Below are 16,819 nucleotides of genomic sequence, written 5' to 3'. Positions count from 1 at the left end.
CTTTAATTTTCAATATTTTATTATTAAACATTTTAAACATGCAGAAAAATGGAAAGAAATGTACAGAGAACACTCATGTACTCACCACCCAGATTTTACAATAAATATTGTATACTATTTGCTTCATTATTTATCCATCCATCCATCCATCTTACTTGTTGATGTATTTCAAAGTAATTTGCAGACCTACAGATGAACTTTCATGTAGCTTAGTACCAATTTACAAAACAAGGTAATGTTTTCAAAACCAAGGTGTCTGGAGCTACCTGCCCTTTTACATATTGACATCGCAATGTGAGGAGAAATGTGAGAGGCTATGAATGATTAATATCTTCCTCTCTTATTCCTTTGTTTTTTATTTTAGACAGAGTCTCCCTCCGTTACCCAGGCTGGAGTGCAGTGACGTCATCTCAGCTCACTGCAACCTCCACCTCCAGGCTCAAGTGATTCTGCTGCCTCAGCCTCTCAAGTAGCTGGAATTACAGGCATGCACCACTATGCCCAGCTAATTTTTGTATTTTTAGAAGACATGGGGTTTCACCATGTTGGCCAGGCTGGTCTCAAACTCCTGACATCAAATGATCCACCCACCTTGACCTCCCAAAATGCTAGGATTACAGGCGTGAGCTACCAAGCCCAGCCGTCCTCTCTTATTTCTGATGCACAGTCAAGCTTTCAAACCTACCTGAATGTCAACCCTACTAAATGGTTAGAGATTTTGTTTGTCTTGTTCTCTGCTCTGTCTACAGCACCCAGAATGGTGTCTGGCACATAGTAGATGCTCAACAAATATTTGTTGAATGACATGTGTTCCTCTCTCGACCATTCCCATTGTCACTACCTTCATTTAGATGCTTCTTATTGCTTACCTCCAAGGTGAAAAATAATAAGAATTTATCTTTAAAATAAAAAGCTGCTTGTGTTCCCTTTCTCTGAGGGAGTCATAGTCTAAAGGAGGAAATTTTTTTAAGACATAAAATTCACATAAATGCAAATGACCAAAGCAGATCTCAAGAAGAAAGAAAGTTTCCAGGAGAAACACAGTTTGCTAAAATGACCGCCATTTTCTTTTTCTCTTTAAAAGTAAATGGCAATAGTGTCATGAAAATATTAGAGGCATTAAAGTCGAATAGCCCTGTCTGCAAATTCTGGCTCCATCACTGATGAACTTGGGCAAGTATTTAACCTCTCTTGGGCTCAGTCTTACCATTTGTAAAAGATGGTCAATGATATCGGAGTAGATTAAATAATTTGGGTTATCAGTTGATTCTTAACACATAGACAGGTACAGAGCAAATGGTAGTTCCCGTCCTTTAAATAATCTGAGATGCATACATATATTTATTCATCTGAAAGATACGTGAACAATAGATTACGAAAAGAACCGTAGTTCTCCAGAGGTAGAAGCGACTGTGAGAATCCTCTTCTGACTCCTCATTCCTCATTGACTTCTGAGTAACTCATAATAGGGGAGCGTTGCAATGATTGACTTCTTTTATGAATGATGTCTCCTCCCAGATCTACGAAATGATGCTGGTGAGACATGGTTACATGATTGTGGGAGACCCCATGGGCGGCAAGACCTCTGCTTATAAAGTGTTGGCTGCAGCTCTCGGCGATTTACATGCAGGTGAAGCTCACATCCCTGGCTTCCAGGGAGGACAGAACTCCTCACTCGGTTGGCTGGCTCCATGGAGATAATGCCAGGCTGCTAGTCTTGTCAGGTCTCGATCGTGACGTCAGAGCTAGAAATAGAACACGGCACACAGATGTCTGCAAGCAGAAAATAAAGGGTGGGGGTGGGGTGCTTCTATAATAACAAGGGATTTCGTGTGCATATCATTAAGGCCTGGAGGAATTTTCTCAAATGCCAAGCAGTGGTTTCTCCGAAGGTCCCCCAGTGAAAGAGAAACTCTTGTCATTGGCCTTAAAATTAGTATCAAAGCAAATCATTGCATGATTTTGCTTCTTCTATTCTTCTTTTCCTGTTCCCTTCCTTTTAGTTTTTTCCCTCCCTCCCTCCCTTCTTTCCTTCCTTTTAAAGTCAAGGATAGGAGCTCCTACTTTTGAATCAGACTCAGACTTGGGCAAATAACGAAACCTGTCTTATCCTCTGTTTTTCCAGCTGTAAAATGGGATTGTTGTGAGAATTAAGTGACAGTATGCAGGTAAATAACTGAGCACAGTGCATACTCAACAAACGGAAGCTATGTTTATTGCCAGAGAAACAATTGTGGCTTTTGTCTGTGTGAGTGTCTGTTTGTTTTGTTTTGTTTTTATAAAACGCAGATCTGTAATTTTATAAAAGCATTTCCTTTTTGTGCATTCATTGCTTCAAGTTTTTCATTTGAAATTTTTTTTCTAATAACATTTGATGATTGGGTTTTTGAGGTTATGTTTTGGGGTTTATCCTAGCCTTAATAACTAATTTGGGCATCTCAAATTTAAGTAAAAATTTTAAGACAGAGTACCGAGGCTCACACCTATAATCCTGACACTTTGAGGCGCCGAGGCAGGCGGATCACTTCAGTTCAGGAGTTTGCAGCTGTAACGAGCTCTGATTGCGTACTGCACTGCAATTCCAGACTGGGCAAGTGAGACCCAGTCTCAAATAATAGAATATAATAAAATATAAAATATTTTTAGCGTTTTAATATGCCTTAAGAAACTGAGTGAAGAAAAAGGAAGCTACCACTGTGCTTGCCTCAGGATTCTGCAGAGTAGTTCTTTTTTATTTATTTAATTTTTTTAATGTTTTTTAGAGATAGGGCAGTGGTACAGTCCTGGCTCACTGCAAACTCTGCCTCCTGGGCTCAAGTGATCCTCCTATCTCAGGCTCCCGGGTAGCTGGGATCATAGGCCTGTGCCACCATGCCCGCCTAATTTTTGTATTTTTTTGTAGAGACGGGGTTTTGCCATGTTGCACAGGCTCGTCTCGAACTCCTGAGCTCAAGCAATCCTCCTGCCTCAGCCTCCCAAAGTGCTGAGATTACAGGCATGAGCCACCACACCTGGCCCAGAAGTGGCTCTTTATTTAGTTCATGGCTCAAGCACTTCAACCTTTCCCTACTTTGAAGGATTCCACAAAAGTGTCATTTTTTGTTTGTTATTAAATACATATGCTGTGCCATCCATCAGTCTGTACGTTCCAGTTGAGTTTTAATATTCCAGTGGGTATTTCTTGGGAACAAATGACATTTCCTGAGCAGTCAAAGATTTCGGCGCCAGACTAGCCCTTCAGAGACAGAAGAGTAACCATCATTTTTCAGAACCTTTTTACCTGTCAGCTGTTTCCTGTTTCCTTATCTCAAATCAAAGCCAAGGTTCTGATCCGTTCTTTTCATTTTTAATTTCTTTCTTCAGCCTGTTTGAGTCTGAAAAGCCAAGGTTCTAAGGGTGGCTGTGAGAACAGGTACATAGAGGGCTGATAATAGGTGTCACTCTCCCTTCCTGCTTGAGTTCTGTGAGGGCAGTCAGATTTCTTTAGTCCTGGAATTTTTTTTTTCTTTTTTCCTTTTTTTTTTTTTTTGAGACAGAGTCTCACTCTATCGCCCAGGCTGGAGTGCAGTGGCATGGTCTCAGCTCACTGCAACCTCCACCTCCTGCCTCAGCCTCCCGAGTAGCTGGGTTTACAGGCATGCGCCACCACCCCCAGCTAATTTTTGTATTTTTAGTAGAAGGGTTTCACTATACTGGCCAGGCTGGTCTCAAACTCCTGGCCTCAAGTTATCCACCTGCCTTGGCCTGCCAAAGTGCTGGGATTACAGGTGTGAGCCACTGTGCCCAGCAAGTAGTCCTGGATCTGACTAGCACATTTGCCCTGTTTGAAATGAGGATTGGAAGAAAGTATGGTGAGAAACCAAAGGCTATAATAACCCAATAGTGTGACGCATTACCTATCCAGATGTCCCACTCATTTTTTTTTTTTTTTTTTTTTGAGACAGGGCTTCATTCTGTTGCCCAGGCTGAAGTGCAGTGGCACAATCAGAGCTCACTGCAGCCTCCATTTCCCAGGTTCAAGTGATCCTCCCATCTCGGCCTCCCTGAGTGTTGGGATTATGGGTGTGAACTACGACTGCTCCTGGCCCCAGATCCCAATCTCTATAAAAACTAAGCACATGTTTTATAAGAAGGATTTTCCTCATATAGCATATTTATAAAAGTTGATTGGTTGTTGAGATGACATCATCTTTTGTTTAATGTTCTGGTCTCACCAGAGCCTTTATAACTGGTGTTGAACCGTCTTGCCCAGCCAATCAGATGGAGGAGTTTGCTGTGGAGTACAAGATCATCAACCCCAAGGCTATCACGATGGGGCAGCTGTATGGGTGCTTTGACCAAGTGAGCCACGAGTGGACGGATGGTGTCCTTGCCAATGCTTTCCGGGAGCAAGCGTCTTCACTCTCTGATGATCGCAAGTGGATTATCTTTGATGGGCCAGTGGATGCTGTCTGGATTGAAAATATGAACACTGTTCTGGATGACAATAAAAAGGTAAGTATTGAGCCTGATACCACTTTTCCATGAGTGAGACATAAACTCTTTTATTGAAGTAAGCGACTGATCAAAACTACGTAGAGACATACATGTATTGCACTAAGAGTAAATGCCCCACAGGAGAATAATAGTAATGAGTTCATGAATTATGCTCTGTTTGTACTTGTAGTTGGTAAGCTAAACATGTTTAGAGACCATGTTGAATAGTAAGCCTTAGTGCTGACATCGGTTTGGACTCCTAGCTCTGCAACTGAGCTGCGTTTTACTGAGCGAGTTGCATAACTTCTCTGAATCTCAGTTTTCTCATTTGTAGAAAGGTAGTAATAAAATGAGGTTGTTGATACTTAAATGAGATTGCACATACTTAGTACCTGTGGGATATGTTTTGGTTACCTATTGCTATACAACAAACCACCCTAATACTTAATGGCTTAAAACAACCATTTCTTTTCCTCATGATTTTGTGGGCTGGGAATTTTGAAAGGGCTCAGCTGGCTGGTTGGTCTCTCTTTTGATGTCAGTTCAGGCAGCTCAGGTTAGAAAATCTGCATTCAAGATGGCATCTTCACTCAATGCCTGGTGGCACAATCACATTCGGCCCCTCTTTCTCTCTCTCTTTTTCTTTCTGTCTAAAAATAATACCTCCTCTTTCAGGCCACTTCTCATGGCTTGGGCTTTTCACTTGGTGGTGTCTTGGTAGTGGCACTACTTGTGTGGTGGGTGATTTCCAAGAGTCAGGAAGTGGAAGTTTCCAAGATATTAAGGGCTATGCTTGAAAATGATAAGCATCACTTTTTCTGCATTCTGTTGGTCAAGGAAGTCGCAAGTCCTGACCAGGAAGTGGAAAAATAGACTTCACCTCTTGATGGAGGCAGACAAGTCACATTGCAAAAGTGCATATGGACTGGGCCCTGTAGGTTCACACCTGTAATCCCAGCACTTCGAGAGGCTGAGACAGGAGATTGCTTGAACCCAGGAGTTCAAGACCAGTATGAGCAACATAGTAAGCCATCTCTACAAAAAAAAAAACCATTTTTTTTGTAATTAACTGGGCATGGTGGTGAGTTCATGTAGTCCCAGCTACTCAGGAGGCTGAGGTGGGAGGATCACTTGAGTCTGGAAGTCAATGCTACTGTGAGCCTTCATTGTGCCACTGTGCTCTAACCTGAGCAACAGAGAAAGACCCTGTCTCAAAAAAAAAAAAAAAAAATGGGAGCATATGGGATGGAATTTATGTAACTTGCCTATTACAACACAGATCAATAGTAGAGTTAGGAGTCCAAACGGATGCCTACACCTTTGGAAAATACAGTAATCTTTGGAAAAATACCACCAATCTTTGGAAAAATACCATCAATCTTTGGAAAAATAAGTAGAGTGGTACCACAATAAGTATAGCACCATGGTACGTATGGTGGCTAAAAGAGCTTGGACTCTGGAGCCAGACAGCCTGGGTTCAAATCCTGGCCTTGCCACTTTCCCACTATGTAACCTCAGACAAGCTATTTAGTCTGTTGAGGCCCCAATTTCATCATCTGTAAAGTAGGGACAATAGTGTCTACCTTACTGTTAGGATAAGGTAGAAGATGAGATAAGTTACTATTTATACACCTCTTCTGATAGTGCCTGGCATATAGCAAGTGCTATATAACTGTTTAAAATAAAATTTATCATCATTTCAAGGAAGAATTCCTTCACTGGATATACATCATTATCAAATCAAAATATGTTTTCTAACTGTGTTTAAATGTCACAAGACTAAGAGTGAGTCATGTTCAACAACGAAAGGGCTAATTATCCAAATTATACACATCCACTAATTATAGCATGTGCATAATTTTGATTATATAACATTCAAAAATGGAAATGTTTTATTACATGATATGGACTATATTATATAAACTAATTGTACAGATGTATCGGTTGGTCTTGAGATTAGAAGTATCAAGATAGTCACAATCAGTGAATTTCCTAATGGTTTTCCTCTGCTCTGGGTGTAAATGAAACTACAGTCACAGGTGTGGGTCTGTTTTCGTTTTCTTGATATTCAGAGATGACGCGGTTGGTGGTGTCAGCCTTATAATGGCTGTGATCTTCCTGGGGATGCAGGCAGTGACCTGTTTCAAGCTGTGTTTGATGCAGGCCAAGTAAGGTGCAGGGAAGTTTTTAATCACAAATTAGGATGAGCACAATGAATCAGTGGTATTTCCTCTTCTCCCCTGGGAGAAGAGGGCCTCAGGCCTTTTCTTATAACTTAAACATCTCACTGGAATCCATTTTGGTGAGTGGGAAACAGTGCCATTGACTTAGTATATATTCCAAGGCTTTCCTGTGTAATTGCACTACTTCCTACAGGGTTTAACCTGCTACACACTAGAAATTCTGATGATTTTTCTTTTTCTTTTCTTTCTTTTTTTTTTTTTTTTTTTTTTGAGACAAAGCCTCCCTCTGTTGTCCAGGATGAAGTGCAGTGGCGCGATCTCAGTTCACTGCAACCTCCGCCTCCCTCAATTCTCCTGCCTCTGGAGTAGCTGGGATTACAGATGCGAGATTACAGATGCGTGCCACCATGCCCGGCTTTTTTTTTTTTTTTTTTTTTTTTTTTTTTTTTGTATATTGAAATGGGGTTTCACCATGTTGGCCAGGCTGGTCTCCAACTCCTGACCTCAAGTGATCTGCCTTCCTCGGCCTCCCAAAGTGCTGTGCTGGGAACATAGGCATGAGCCACCGTGCCTGGCCTCTTTCATTCTATTCTAAAAAAGATTTATGGGCCAGGCTTATGCTTGTGATCCTAGCACTTTGGGAGGCGGAGACAGGAGGATTGCTTGAGCCCAGGAGTTTAAGATCAGCTTGGGCAACATAGGGAGATCTTGTCTCTACAAAAAATTTTAAAAATATATTATGGTATCACTGATTTAATCTAAAAATGAAAAACAAAAAATAAAAAACTAGCCATATGTGGAGGTACACACCTGTAATCCCAGCTACTCAGGAGGCTGAGGTGGGAGGATCGCTTGAGCCCCGAAGGTCGAGGATGGAGTGACTGTGATTGTGTCATTGTATTTCAGTTTGGGTAACAGAGCGATACCCTGTCTCAAAAACAAATAAAAATTAAAAATAAAAAGGATTTATAGAAAGGCTTTTGCCCCGCCTGCTATGGATTAGTCCATGCAGGTGTTCAAATTCGGGTCTTTTGTGAAAGACTTGAGCAAATAAAAATAGGATGTGGCTGTGCAGTTAAGTTCAATGTTAAAAATTGAGAAAGGGACCAGGAAACTTGGTGAGGTCTGATAACTTCTCGATTCTTCATCTGAGATTGCATCTAAGGTCAGTGATTTCCTGGCCTTCCCATTAAAATTGCAGCTCACTCAACCCTGACTGAGGGTTCTCCAACCCCCTCTTCTACTTAATTTTTCTCCAGAGCACTTTTCACCATTTTGAACACTATATATTTTGCTTATTGTCTGTCATCTCCCAGAAGAATGTAAACCCCAAGAGGATAGGAAATTTTGTCTCGTTTATTTTATGCACCTAGAACAGTGCCTGGGACATAGTAAGTGCTCAAGAAATATTTATGGAATGAATCAAACCATCTTTGTCTGACTGTAGACCTTTTACTTTCAGATGGAATTTAAGCTCTTCCCTTGTCCATTACCCTCTGCTTTGCACTTTTAGCTGTGTCTCATGAGTGGAGAAATTATCCAGATGAACTCCAAGATGAGCCTGATCTTCGAGCCGGCCGACCTTGAGCAAGCCTCTCCGGCCACTGTGAGCAGGTGAGGCAGCCCTCAGTGGCACTCCAGGGGACAGTGTGGCTCCACTTACCCTAAGCAGAAGAGAAAGCTCTCAAATTTCACAAATGTGATGAAGCCCTCACAGATCATCTATATAATTATTATCTTTCTTTCCAATTTTTATTTTAGGTTCCAGGGGGTATACGCACAGCTTTGTTACATGAGTAAATTGTATGGCATGGGGGTTTGGGGTACAGATTGTTTTGTCACCCAGTTCATCAGGTAGTTTTTCCATCCTCACCCTCCTCTACCCTCCACCCTCAGGTAGGCTCCCATATCTATCATTCCCTTCTTTTTTTTTTTTTTTTTTGAGATGGAGTCTCACTCTGTCACCTAGGCTGGAGTGCAGTGGCGTGATCTCAACTCACTGCAACTTCTGCCTCCCAGGTTCAAGCGATTCTCCTGCCTCAGCCTCCCCAGTAGCTGGGATTACAAGTGCGTGCCACCACGCTCGGCTGATTTCTGTATTATTAGTAGAGACGGGGTTTCACCATGTTGGCCCGGCTGGTCTCAGACTCCTGATGTCATGATCTGCCTGCCTCAGCCTCCCAAAGTGCTGGGATTACAGGCGTGAGCCACTGCGCCCAGGGATTGTTCCCTTCTTTGTGTCCATGTGTACTCAATGTTTAGCTCCCATTTGTAAGTAAGAACATATGGGATTTGGTTTTCTGTTCCTGCGTTAATTTGCTTAGCATTGTGTTATGTCTCATTCATTTAGATTTGTCATAAAATCGGCCCTCAATCCACACTACTGGTGGGAGTCTAAAATCCAGCAAGTACTTTGGAAGCAGTTTGATATTATCTCCTAAAGTTGAATCTCTGTATGCCCAAGACTGGCCATTCTCCTAAGTACAGACCCAAGGGAAACTTTTGGCATGTGCAATAGGAGATCTGTACAAAAAATACAGTGGCAGAACTCACAGTAACAAACACTTGGAAACAGCCCAAATGCCTATTAATCAAGTTAACTGGTGGCCAGGTGCGATGACTTATGCTGTAATCCCAGCACTTTGGGAGGCCGAGGCGGGCGGATTACCTGAGGTCAGCAGTTTGAGACCAGCCTGATCCAACATGGTAAAACCTCATCTCTACTAAAAAAAAAATACAAAAAAATAGCCAGGCATGGTGGTGGGTGCCCGTAATCCCAACTACTCAGGAGGCTGAGGCAGGAGAATTGCTTGAAACCAGGAGGCACAAGTTGCAGTGAGCCAAGATCACGCCACTACACTCCAGCCTGGCGACAGAACAAGACTCCATCTGAAAAACAAACAACAACAAAAAGTGAATTAATAAAGTATAAGAGAGTCAGAAATTATAATATGTATAATAAAGTACTGACAAGAACTGCACTGACGTGTAACTATATAAGTAAATCTTAGTAACTCTATTAAGGACAAAATCTTAGCAATATTATATATAATACAGATACTGTAATAATATAATTATATCTATAAATATAATTATAATTATAATATATTATATATAATATAATGTTATACTATATACTAATATATACTATATTATTGTATACTAATATATAATATAATTGTATATACTGTATGGTTATATGCTATTATATACTATATTATTATTTTTCTTTTATATATAAAATTATATATTTATATATATATAAAATTATTATACTATTTATATAGTAATAAAATAAGATCAAAATATTATCTATAGTTTGTACCCCTTTTAAATTGTTAAAAACAACTAAAGTAAAAATATAAACACTTTAGGAACAGGCTGGTGGCTCACACCTGTAATTCCAGCAATTTGGGAGGCCCAGGTGGGTGAATCACTTGAGGCCAGGAGTTCTAGACCAGCCTGGCCAACCCTGTCAGTGCTAAAGACAAAACCCCATCTCTACTAAAAATACAAAAATTAGCCAGGTGTGGTGGGACGCACTTGTAATCCCAGCTACTCGGGAGGCTGAGAAATGAGAATCACTTGAACCAGGGAGGCAGAGGTTGCAGTGAGCCGAGATTGCACCACTGTATTCCAGCCTGGGCAACAGAGCAAGACACTGTCTCCAGACAAACAAACATTTTAGGAACATATAGAAATGCCATAAAACTGTATATGAAGGAAAGAAATCAAGGGGCAGATGAACACAGGATTCAAGGTGGGTAAACCCAGGGGACTAGGTTATTGTCAAGATCCATTAATGCCTAGCATGGTGCCTGACATGCAGCAGATGCTCAATAAATGTTAACCCATATTAGTAACAAACAAGCGAGCACCTAGACTGGTCCTCTGTGCTTTCCAGGTGTGGGATGATCTACATGGAGCCCCATCAGCTAGGCTGGAAGCCCCTGAAGGATTCCTACATGGACACCCTGCCCTCCAGTCTCACTGAGGAGCACAAGGAATTGGTGAGCCCCTCAGACCCTTTCCTTCCCCTCCTCCTGTCTCCCTGGTTTTCATCTCGAGAGTCTTCTAGGTACATCTTCACCTTCATAGTCCCAGGAGGCAAGAAGGGGCAGGGAATTCCCTTGTTGTCCCCAGTTATCTTGTTTCCTGGCTGCCTGCCATTTTTCCAACTTTCTTCTCCATATGGTAGGCATGGGGTGGTGCAGTCAATTTCTCCTTCCTCTTCTTCCTTCCCCATCACTCCCTGGATCCCCAGTGGAGAATCCCAGTGCTGAGGAATGTTCTCTGTGGAAGCTGAAATGTCACCTCTTTCTTCATTGCCCCACTAACAGAAATGTCTGTAGAAGCTTCTCTAGAGATGGACCAGGTGTTCCTTTTTGTGCTGCCAATTCCCATCCCTGTAACCTGGACTCTGCACCTCCCACCTTGAGGGAGCTGGAACCAGTTAGAAGTGCTTTCATTGCAGCTACTGTGAGCGACCACTCCCTTCTTCCCTTCTCTAAAGAGGTGGGAAAGTTCAGGTTAGGCGGGTACCTGACCACACTCTCAGACCCGGAAGCAGGAAGGGAGTAGCGGTGTCTGTGGTCCCTCTTGCCCTCCCCTGCGTTAATAGAATGCTTGGGAAAGTCTCCCACTGAGGAATCCAAGAAGGGTCTATTCCCACAATGGAAACTCTTTGGGGGATTATGTAGGACGGTTCCATGTCTGTCACCACCTACATACATGGATAATGTGTAAACACGAGTACATATCCATGTGCATATTCAAGCACCAGTCCACACACACACACACACACACACCAAAAGCTGCCGAGTCCCCATATATGTAAAGTCATTTAGGGACTCCCCAATGTCCCTGGCACAAAGTTTAACTCCTTATCAGGGCCCATGAGACTCTGTGATCTGGCCCCACCTGCCTCTGCAATCTCGTTGCCTGCTCTTTCTCAGCCACAGCTTAGCAATCTCCAGCAGTCCTGTCTTGTTTCCAAGACAAGCCCAGGTTTCACCACCTCAAGGCTTTTGCTCTTTTTATTCCTATTCCTGGGACTCTTGCCTCAGTTTATCTCAGAGTTGGCTCACCCTCATCATGTAGTTCTCAACATAAAAATCTCCTCCTCCAGGAAGCCTTCTTTAACTACCCTATTTAAAACCTTCCTGTTATTCTTCACCATAACACCTTAGTGTTTCCTGCTAGGACTTTGCATGATCTGTAGGTATTTTACTGATTTCCCTGCTAGATTAGTTATTTATTGTTTGTCTTCCCTGCCTCTCAGACTGTAAACTCCATGAGAGTTCCTTGTCTACCTTTTCCATTGTTTATCCCCAGCACTACTACCGTGCAATTAGTAGATGCTCAATAAATATTTGTTGACTGAATTGATATACCACATTTCCATGTATACCTGTATTTTTATGTATACATATAAATGCATCTACACATACATGTATTATCCATATAGATCCACACCTAAGTGTGTATTTATTTAGTGATGGCCTTCCTACTTCTTAAAAAAAAAATGTGCATACGGAAAGTCACAGATAAAGTATAACAAAGAGGCTGAGTGTAGTGGCTCACGCCTGTAATCCCAGCACTTTGGGAGGCTGAGGTGGGCGGATCACTTGAGGTCAGGAGTTCGAGACCAGCATGGCCAACATGGTAAAACCCTGTCTCTACTAAAAGTACAAAAATTGCTGAGCATGATGGTGCATGCCTGTAATCCCAGCTACTCAGGGAGGCTGAGGCAGGAGAATCGCTTGAACCCAGGGGAGTGGAGGTTGTAGTGAGCTGAGATCACACCATTGCACTCAAGCCTCGGCGACAGAACAAAACTCCGGCTCAAAAAAAAAAAAATTAAGTAAGTAAATCAATAAATCTTTTTTTAAAAAGCATAACAAAGGTTAAAGGTTTAAAAAAGCATTACAAGGAAAGCAAGCCGGATAACTTTTTAAAAGAGTAAATGGACTGGCGAACAGATACTAGAGGCAAGAATCATGATACCCCCAAATAAGAGCATACAAACCTACCCATACATGTGGTGAATTACTGAAAATGAGCCCCCCAAATTAGCTGTGTACTCTCTTTGACTAATTTATACAGGAGTCCCACCTCACCAGTGTCTATCAGTCATTTGTAAATTAGTTGTTTAGAATTCCTAATACTTTTTATAGAAACAAAGGCAGATACAGTAGTTGGGTTCTTTTTTTTTTTTTTGAGACAGAGTCTTGCTCTGTCGCCCAGGCTGGAGTGCAGTGGCCGGATCTCAGCTCACTGCAAGCTCCACCTCCCAGGTTCACGCCATTCTCCTGCCTCAGCCTCCCAAGTGGCTGGGACTACAGGTGCCCGCCACCTCACCCGGCTAGTTTTTTGTATTTTTTTAGTAGAGACGGGGTTTCACCGTATTCGCCAGGATGATCTCGATCTCCTGACCTCGTGATCTGCCCGTCTCGGCCTCCCAAAGTGCTGGGATTACAGGCTTGAGCCACCGCACCCGGCCAGTAGTTGGGTTCTAAACACATTTTATGCATCTTGTAGCTGACCCAGAGTGTTTCCAAGCCTCTCTTGAGTATCAGCTCTGGGCAGTGGAATGTGGATGGGAAACTGAGTTAACATGGCCTGTGGGCAACAGTCTTAGGACCCTGAAGGAGGACACTGAGATAGGAGTTTTGTTGCCTGTAAGTTTTCCCCCAAGGCACCTACATGTAAAATCAGCAGTCTAACCAGCATCTCTAGCCTCAGGAGGTAGGCCAAGCTCTTGGTCTTCAACTCACTTGTTGATCATGTCTCCAAGTCTCATGGAGCTTTCTACTTTCAGGTCAATGATATGTTCATGTGGCTTGTCCAGCCCTGCCTGGAATTTGGTCGCCTTCATTGTAAATTTGTTGTCCAAACGTCTCCCATCCACCTTGCCTTCTCAATGATGAGACTGTACTCCTCTCTACTTGGTAAGTGCTAGCCATGATTCTTTAGCCACATGGGGGATGGGTCTACTTTGGCTATTTCTTTCTTTTTCTTTTTTTTGAAATGAAGTCTAACTCTATCACCAAGGCTAGAGTGCAGTGGCATGATCTTGGCTCACTGCAGCCTCCGCCTCCCAGGTTCAAGTGATTCTCCTGCCTTGGCCTTCTGAGTAGCTGAGATTAAGGCACACACCACTCTATTTTTTGTGTGTTTTTAGTAGAGACAGGTTTCACCATGTTGACCAAGCTGGTCTTGAACTCATGACTTCAAGTGGTCCACCTGCCTCTGCCTCCCAAAGTGCTGGGATTACAGGCATGAGCCACAGCACCTGGCCTACCTTGACTATTTTTTCTGCTCCCACCTCTCTTTGGCCCCCATTGAATTACAACAAGACTGGCTGTTTGGTCTAGAACAAGCAAGCCTTTGGAGTGCAGATAGTAGAGTTTGGTAGGGAAAATCCATGTGTTTAGTCTTTGTCTGATACTGATTTTTGGGGGGTGTTCTAGTGCAAATTACTCCATCATTCTTCAGTCTAAGGCTCCTCATTCACATAATGAGAGTAGTATTCCTGCCCTTTTTACCTCACAGGGATATCCTAGAGGGAGATGAACATAGCGGGACCCCCGTCTTAACTCCTCTCTGATAAGAGATTAATATCCAAAAAAACAAAAAAGTAAATGTAGACTTACTGATCCAGCACTTTCACCTCTGGATATAAACCCAAAAGAATTGAAAGCAGAGACTCAATCAGATATTTGTATAACCATGTTCATAGAACTTTTGTTCACAGTAGTCAAATGGTGAAAACAACCCATGTGTCTACTGATGGATGAACAAATAAGCAAAATGTGTTGTAATTTTGCAATGAAATACTATTTAGCTTTAAAAAGGAAATAAATTCTGATGCATGCTATAGCTTGGATGAACACTAAAGCCATTATACTAAGAAAGTCACAAAATGACTGTGCAATTCTACCTCTATAATGTATGTAGAGTAGCCAAATTTATAAGGACAGAAAGGAGAGTTCTGATTGCAAAGGGGATGAGGGAGGATGGAGGGGGAAGTTATTGTTTAATGGGCAAAGAGCTTCTATATCCAGTTCTGGATATAGATGGTGGTGATGGTTGCACAGCAATATGAATGCACTTAATACCACTGAACTATACACTAAAAAATGGTTAGATGGTAAATTATACATCATGTATTTTACCGCAATAAAAATATTGCAACAAAGGCTGGGCACAGTGGCTCACGCTTGTAATTCCAGCACTTTGGGAAGTTGAGGTGGGTAGATCACGAGATCAGGAGTTCGAGACCAGCCTGGCCAACAACAAAGTGAAACCCCGTCTCTACTAAAAATACAAAAATTAGTTGGGCATAGTGGTGGGCACCTGTAATCCCAGCTACTCAGGAGGCTGAGGCAGGAGAATCACGTGTACCTGGGAGGCGGAGGTTGTAGTGAGCCGAGATGGTGCCACTGCACTCGAGTATGGACGACAGAGCTAGATTCCAGCTCAAAAAAGTATATATATATTTATAGGTATTCTATATATTTATGTATATTATATATTATATAGTTATATATATATATATTTAAAAAATTATATATATAAATAAAAATATTGGTCACGCCTATAATCCCAGCATTTTGAGAGGCCAAGGTGGGTGGATTGCTTGAGCTCAGGAGTTCGAGACCAGCCTAGGCAACCTGGCAAAACCCCATCTCTACAAAAAAATACAAAAATTAGCCAGATGTGGTGGCTGGTGCCTGTGGTCCCAGCTACTCAGGAGGCCCAGGAGGGAGGGTCACTTGAGCCCGGGAGGTCGAGACTACAGTGAGCTGTGACTGCACCGCTGCACTCCAACCTGGGAGACAGAGTGAGACACTGTTTCAAAAAAAAAAAAATGCATGTGATAAATGATCTGGTAGGTGATAGGCACTCTGTCAATATCAGTCGCTCCTCTGGCCCAGACCCTTCAAAGTCAAAGCCAACCAGTTCACAGCCCTTATATCTGTGGCATTCTGCACTCTGTCCTGAGATTCGCTTTTCTCACTTACAGATGAAATCAGGGCAGTAGAAGAGGAGGAAATGGAATTAGGTGAAGGCCTGTCAAGTCAACAAATCTTTCTCTGGCTCCAAGGACTGTTTCTCTTTTCCTTGGTGTGGACCGTGGCTGGCACCATCAATGCAGACAGCAGAAAGAAATTTGATGTGTTTTTCCGCAACCTGATCATGGGCATGGATGATAACCACCCAAGGCCCAAAAGCGTCAAACTCACCAAAAACAATACCTTTCCAGAAAGAGGTAATTTAGAACCCGTTTGTTATATTCTAGTATAATAGTTTGAATTACGTGTTCTAAATGCAACCAGAATGTGCAGACAGGTGAACCCTTTACAAAAGCCAAGGAAGGCCAGGCATAATGGCTAATAAATGTATAAGGAACGACAAAATTAAAATATCATCATTGGCTGGGCATGGTGGCTCACACTGGCAATCCCAGCACTTTGGGAGGCCGAGGTAGGCAGATCACTTGAGGTCAGCAGTTCAAGGCCAGCCTGGCCAACATCATGAAACCTCGTCTCTATTGAAAATACAAACAAAATTAGTCAGGCATGGTGGCATGCGCCTGTAATCCCAGCTATTCAGGAGGCTGAGGCAGGAGGATTGCTTGAGTCAGGGAGGTAGAGGTTGCAGTGAGCTGAGATCATGCCACTGCACTCCAGCCTGAGCAACACAACTGGGCTGTCTCAAAAAAAAAAAAAAGAGTTGGCCCATGGGTGGTCCTAAAGTCAGGGTTTTATGGGATACTTAACCACTTTTTTAATTTAGAAAAAGATGATATGACTGTTTTATTTTTGCAAAAATTAACTATAATTCCATCACCAAAACAAAATGAGAAATATAGACCCTTGTGTTTTTCTTATTCCTTTCTATTTCTGTTGTGTGTTGACATGCCTTCATATAGGGTACTTACGGTATTAATATTTCTTTTAATTTTGTCATTATAGTTTTTGGTTTGTTTGTTTGTTTTTGAGATGGAGTCTTGCTCTCTTGCCCCTGCTGGAGTGTGGTGGTACGATCTTGGCTCGCTGCAACCTCCGCCTCCCAGGTTCAAGAGATTCTCCTGTCTCAGCCTCCCAAGTAGCTGGGATTACAGGCGTGCACCACCATGCTGGGCTAATTTTTGT

General features: G+C 42.4%; 1 protein-coding gene across 1 annotated transcript in view; it reads left to right on the top strand.

The window, feature by feature from the left end:
* Positions 1-16,819, top strand: part of DNAH3 (dynein axonemal heavy chain 3) — a 220,079-nt gene that overhangs the window by 113,367 nt on the left and 89,893 nt on the right. Inside the window, exons 36-41 of the mRNA XM_030925062.1 lie at positions 1,519-1,630; positions 4,253-4,494; positions 8,173-8,273; positions 10,564-10,669; positions 13,480-13,609; positions 15,688-15,933. Coding sequence (XP_030780922.1) covers positions 1,519-1,630; positions 4,253-4,494; positions 8,173-8,273; positions 10,564-10,669; positions 13,480-13,609; positions 15,688-15,933 — 937 coding nt within the window. The remainder of the gene's footprint in view (positions 1-1,518; positions 1,631-4,252; positions 4,495-8,172; positions 8,274-10,563; positions 10,670-13,479; positions 13,610-15,687; positions 15,934-16,819) is intronic.

This window comes from Rhinopithecus roxellana, chromosome 20 (assembly GCF_007565055.1).
Source record: "Rhinopithecus roxellana isolate Shanxi Qingling chromosome 20, ASM756505v1, whole genome shotgun sequence".
In the NCBI taxonomy this organism is placed as follows: Eukaryota; Metazoa; Chordata; class Mammalia; order Primates; family Cercopithecidae; genus Rhinopithecus; species Rhinopithecus roxellana.
Note: the sequence above shows the minus strand (reverse complement) of the source record. Positions and strands in the feature narration are given on the sequence as shown.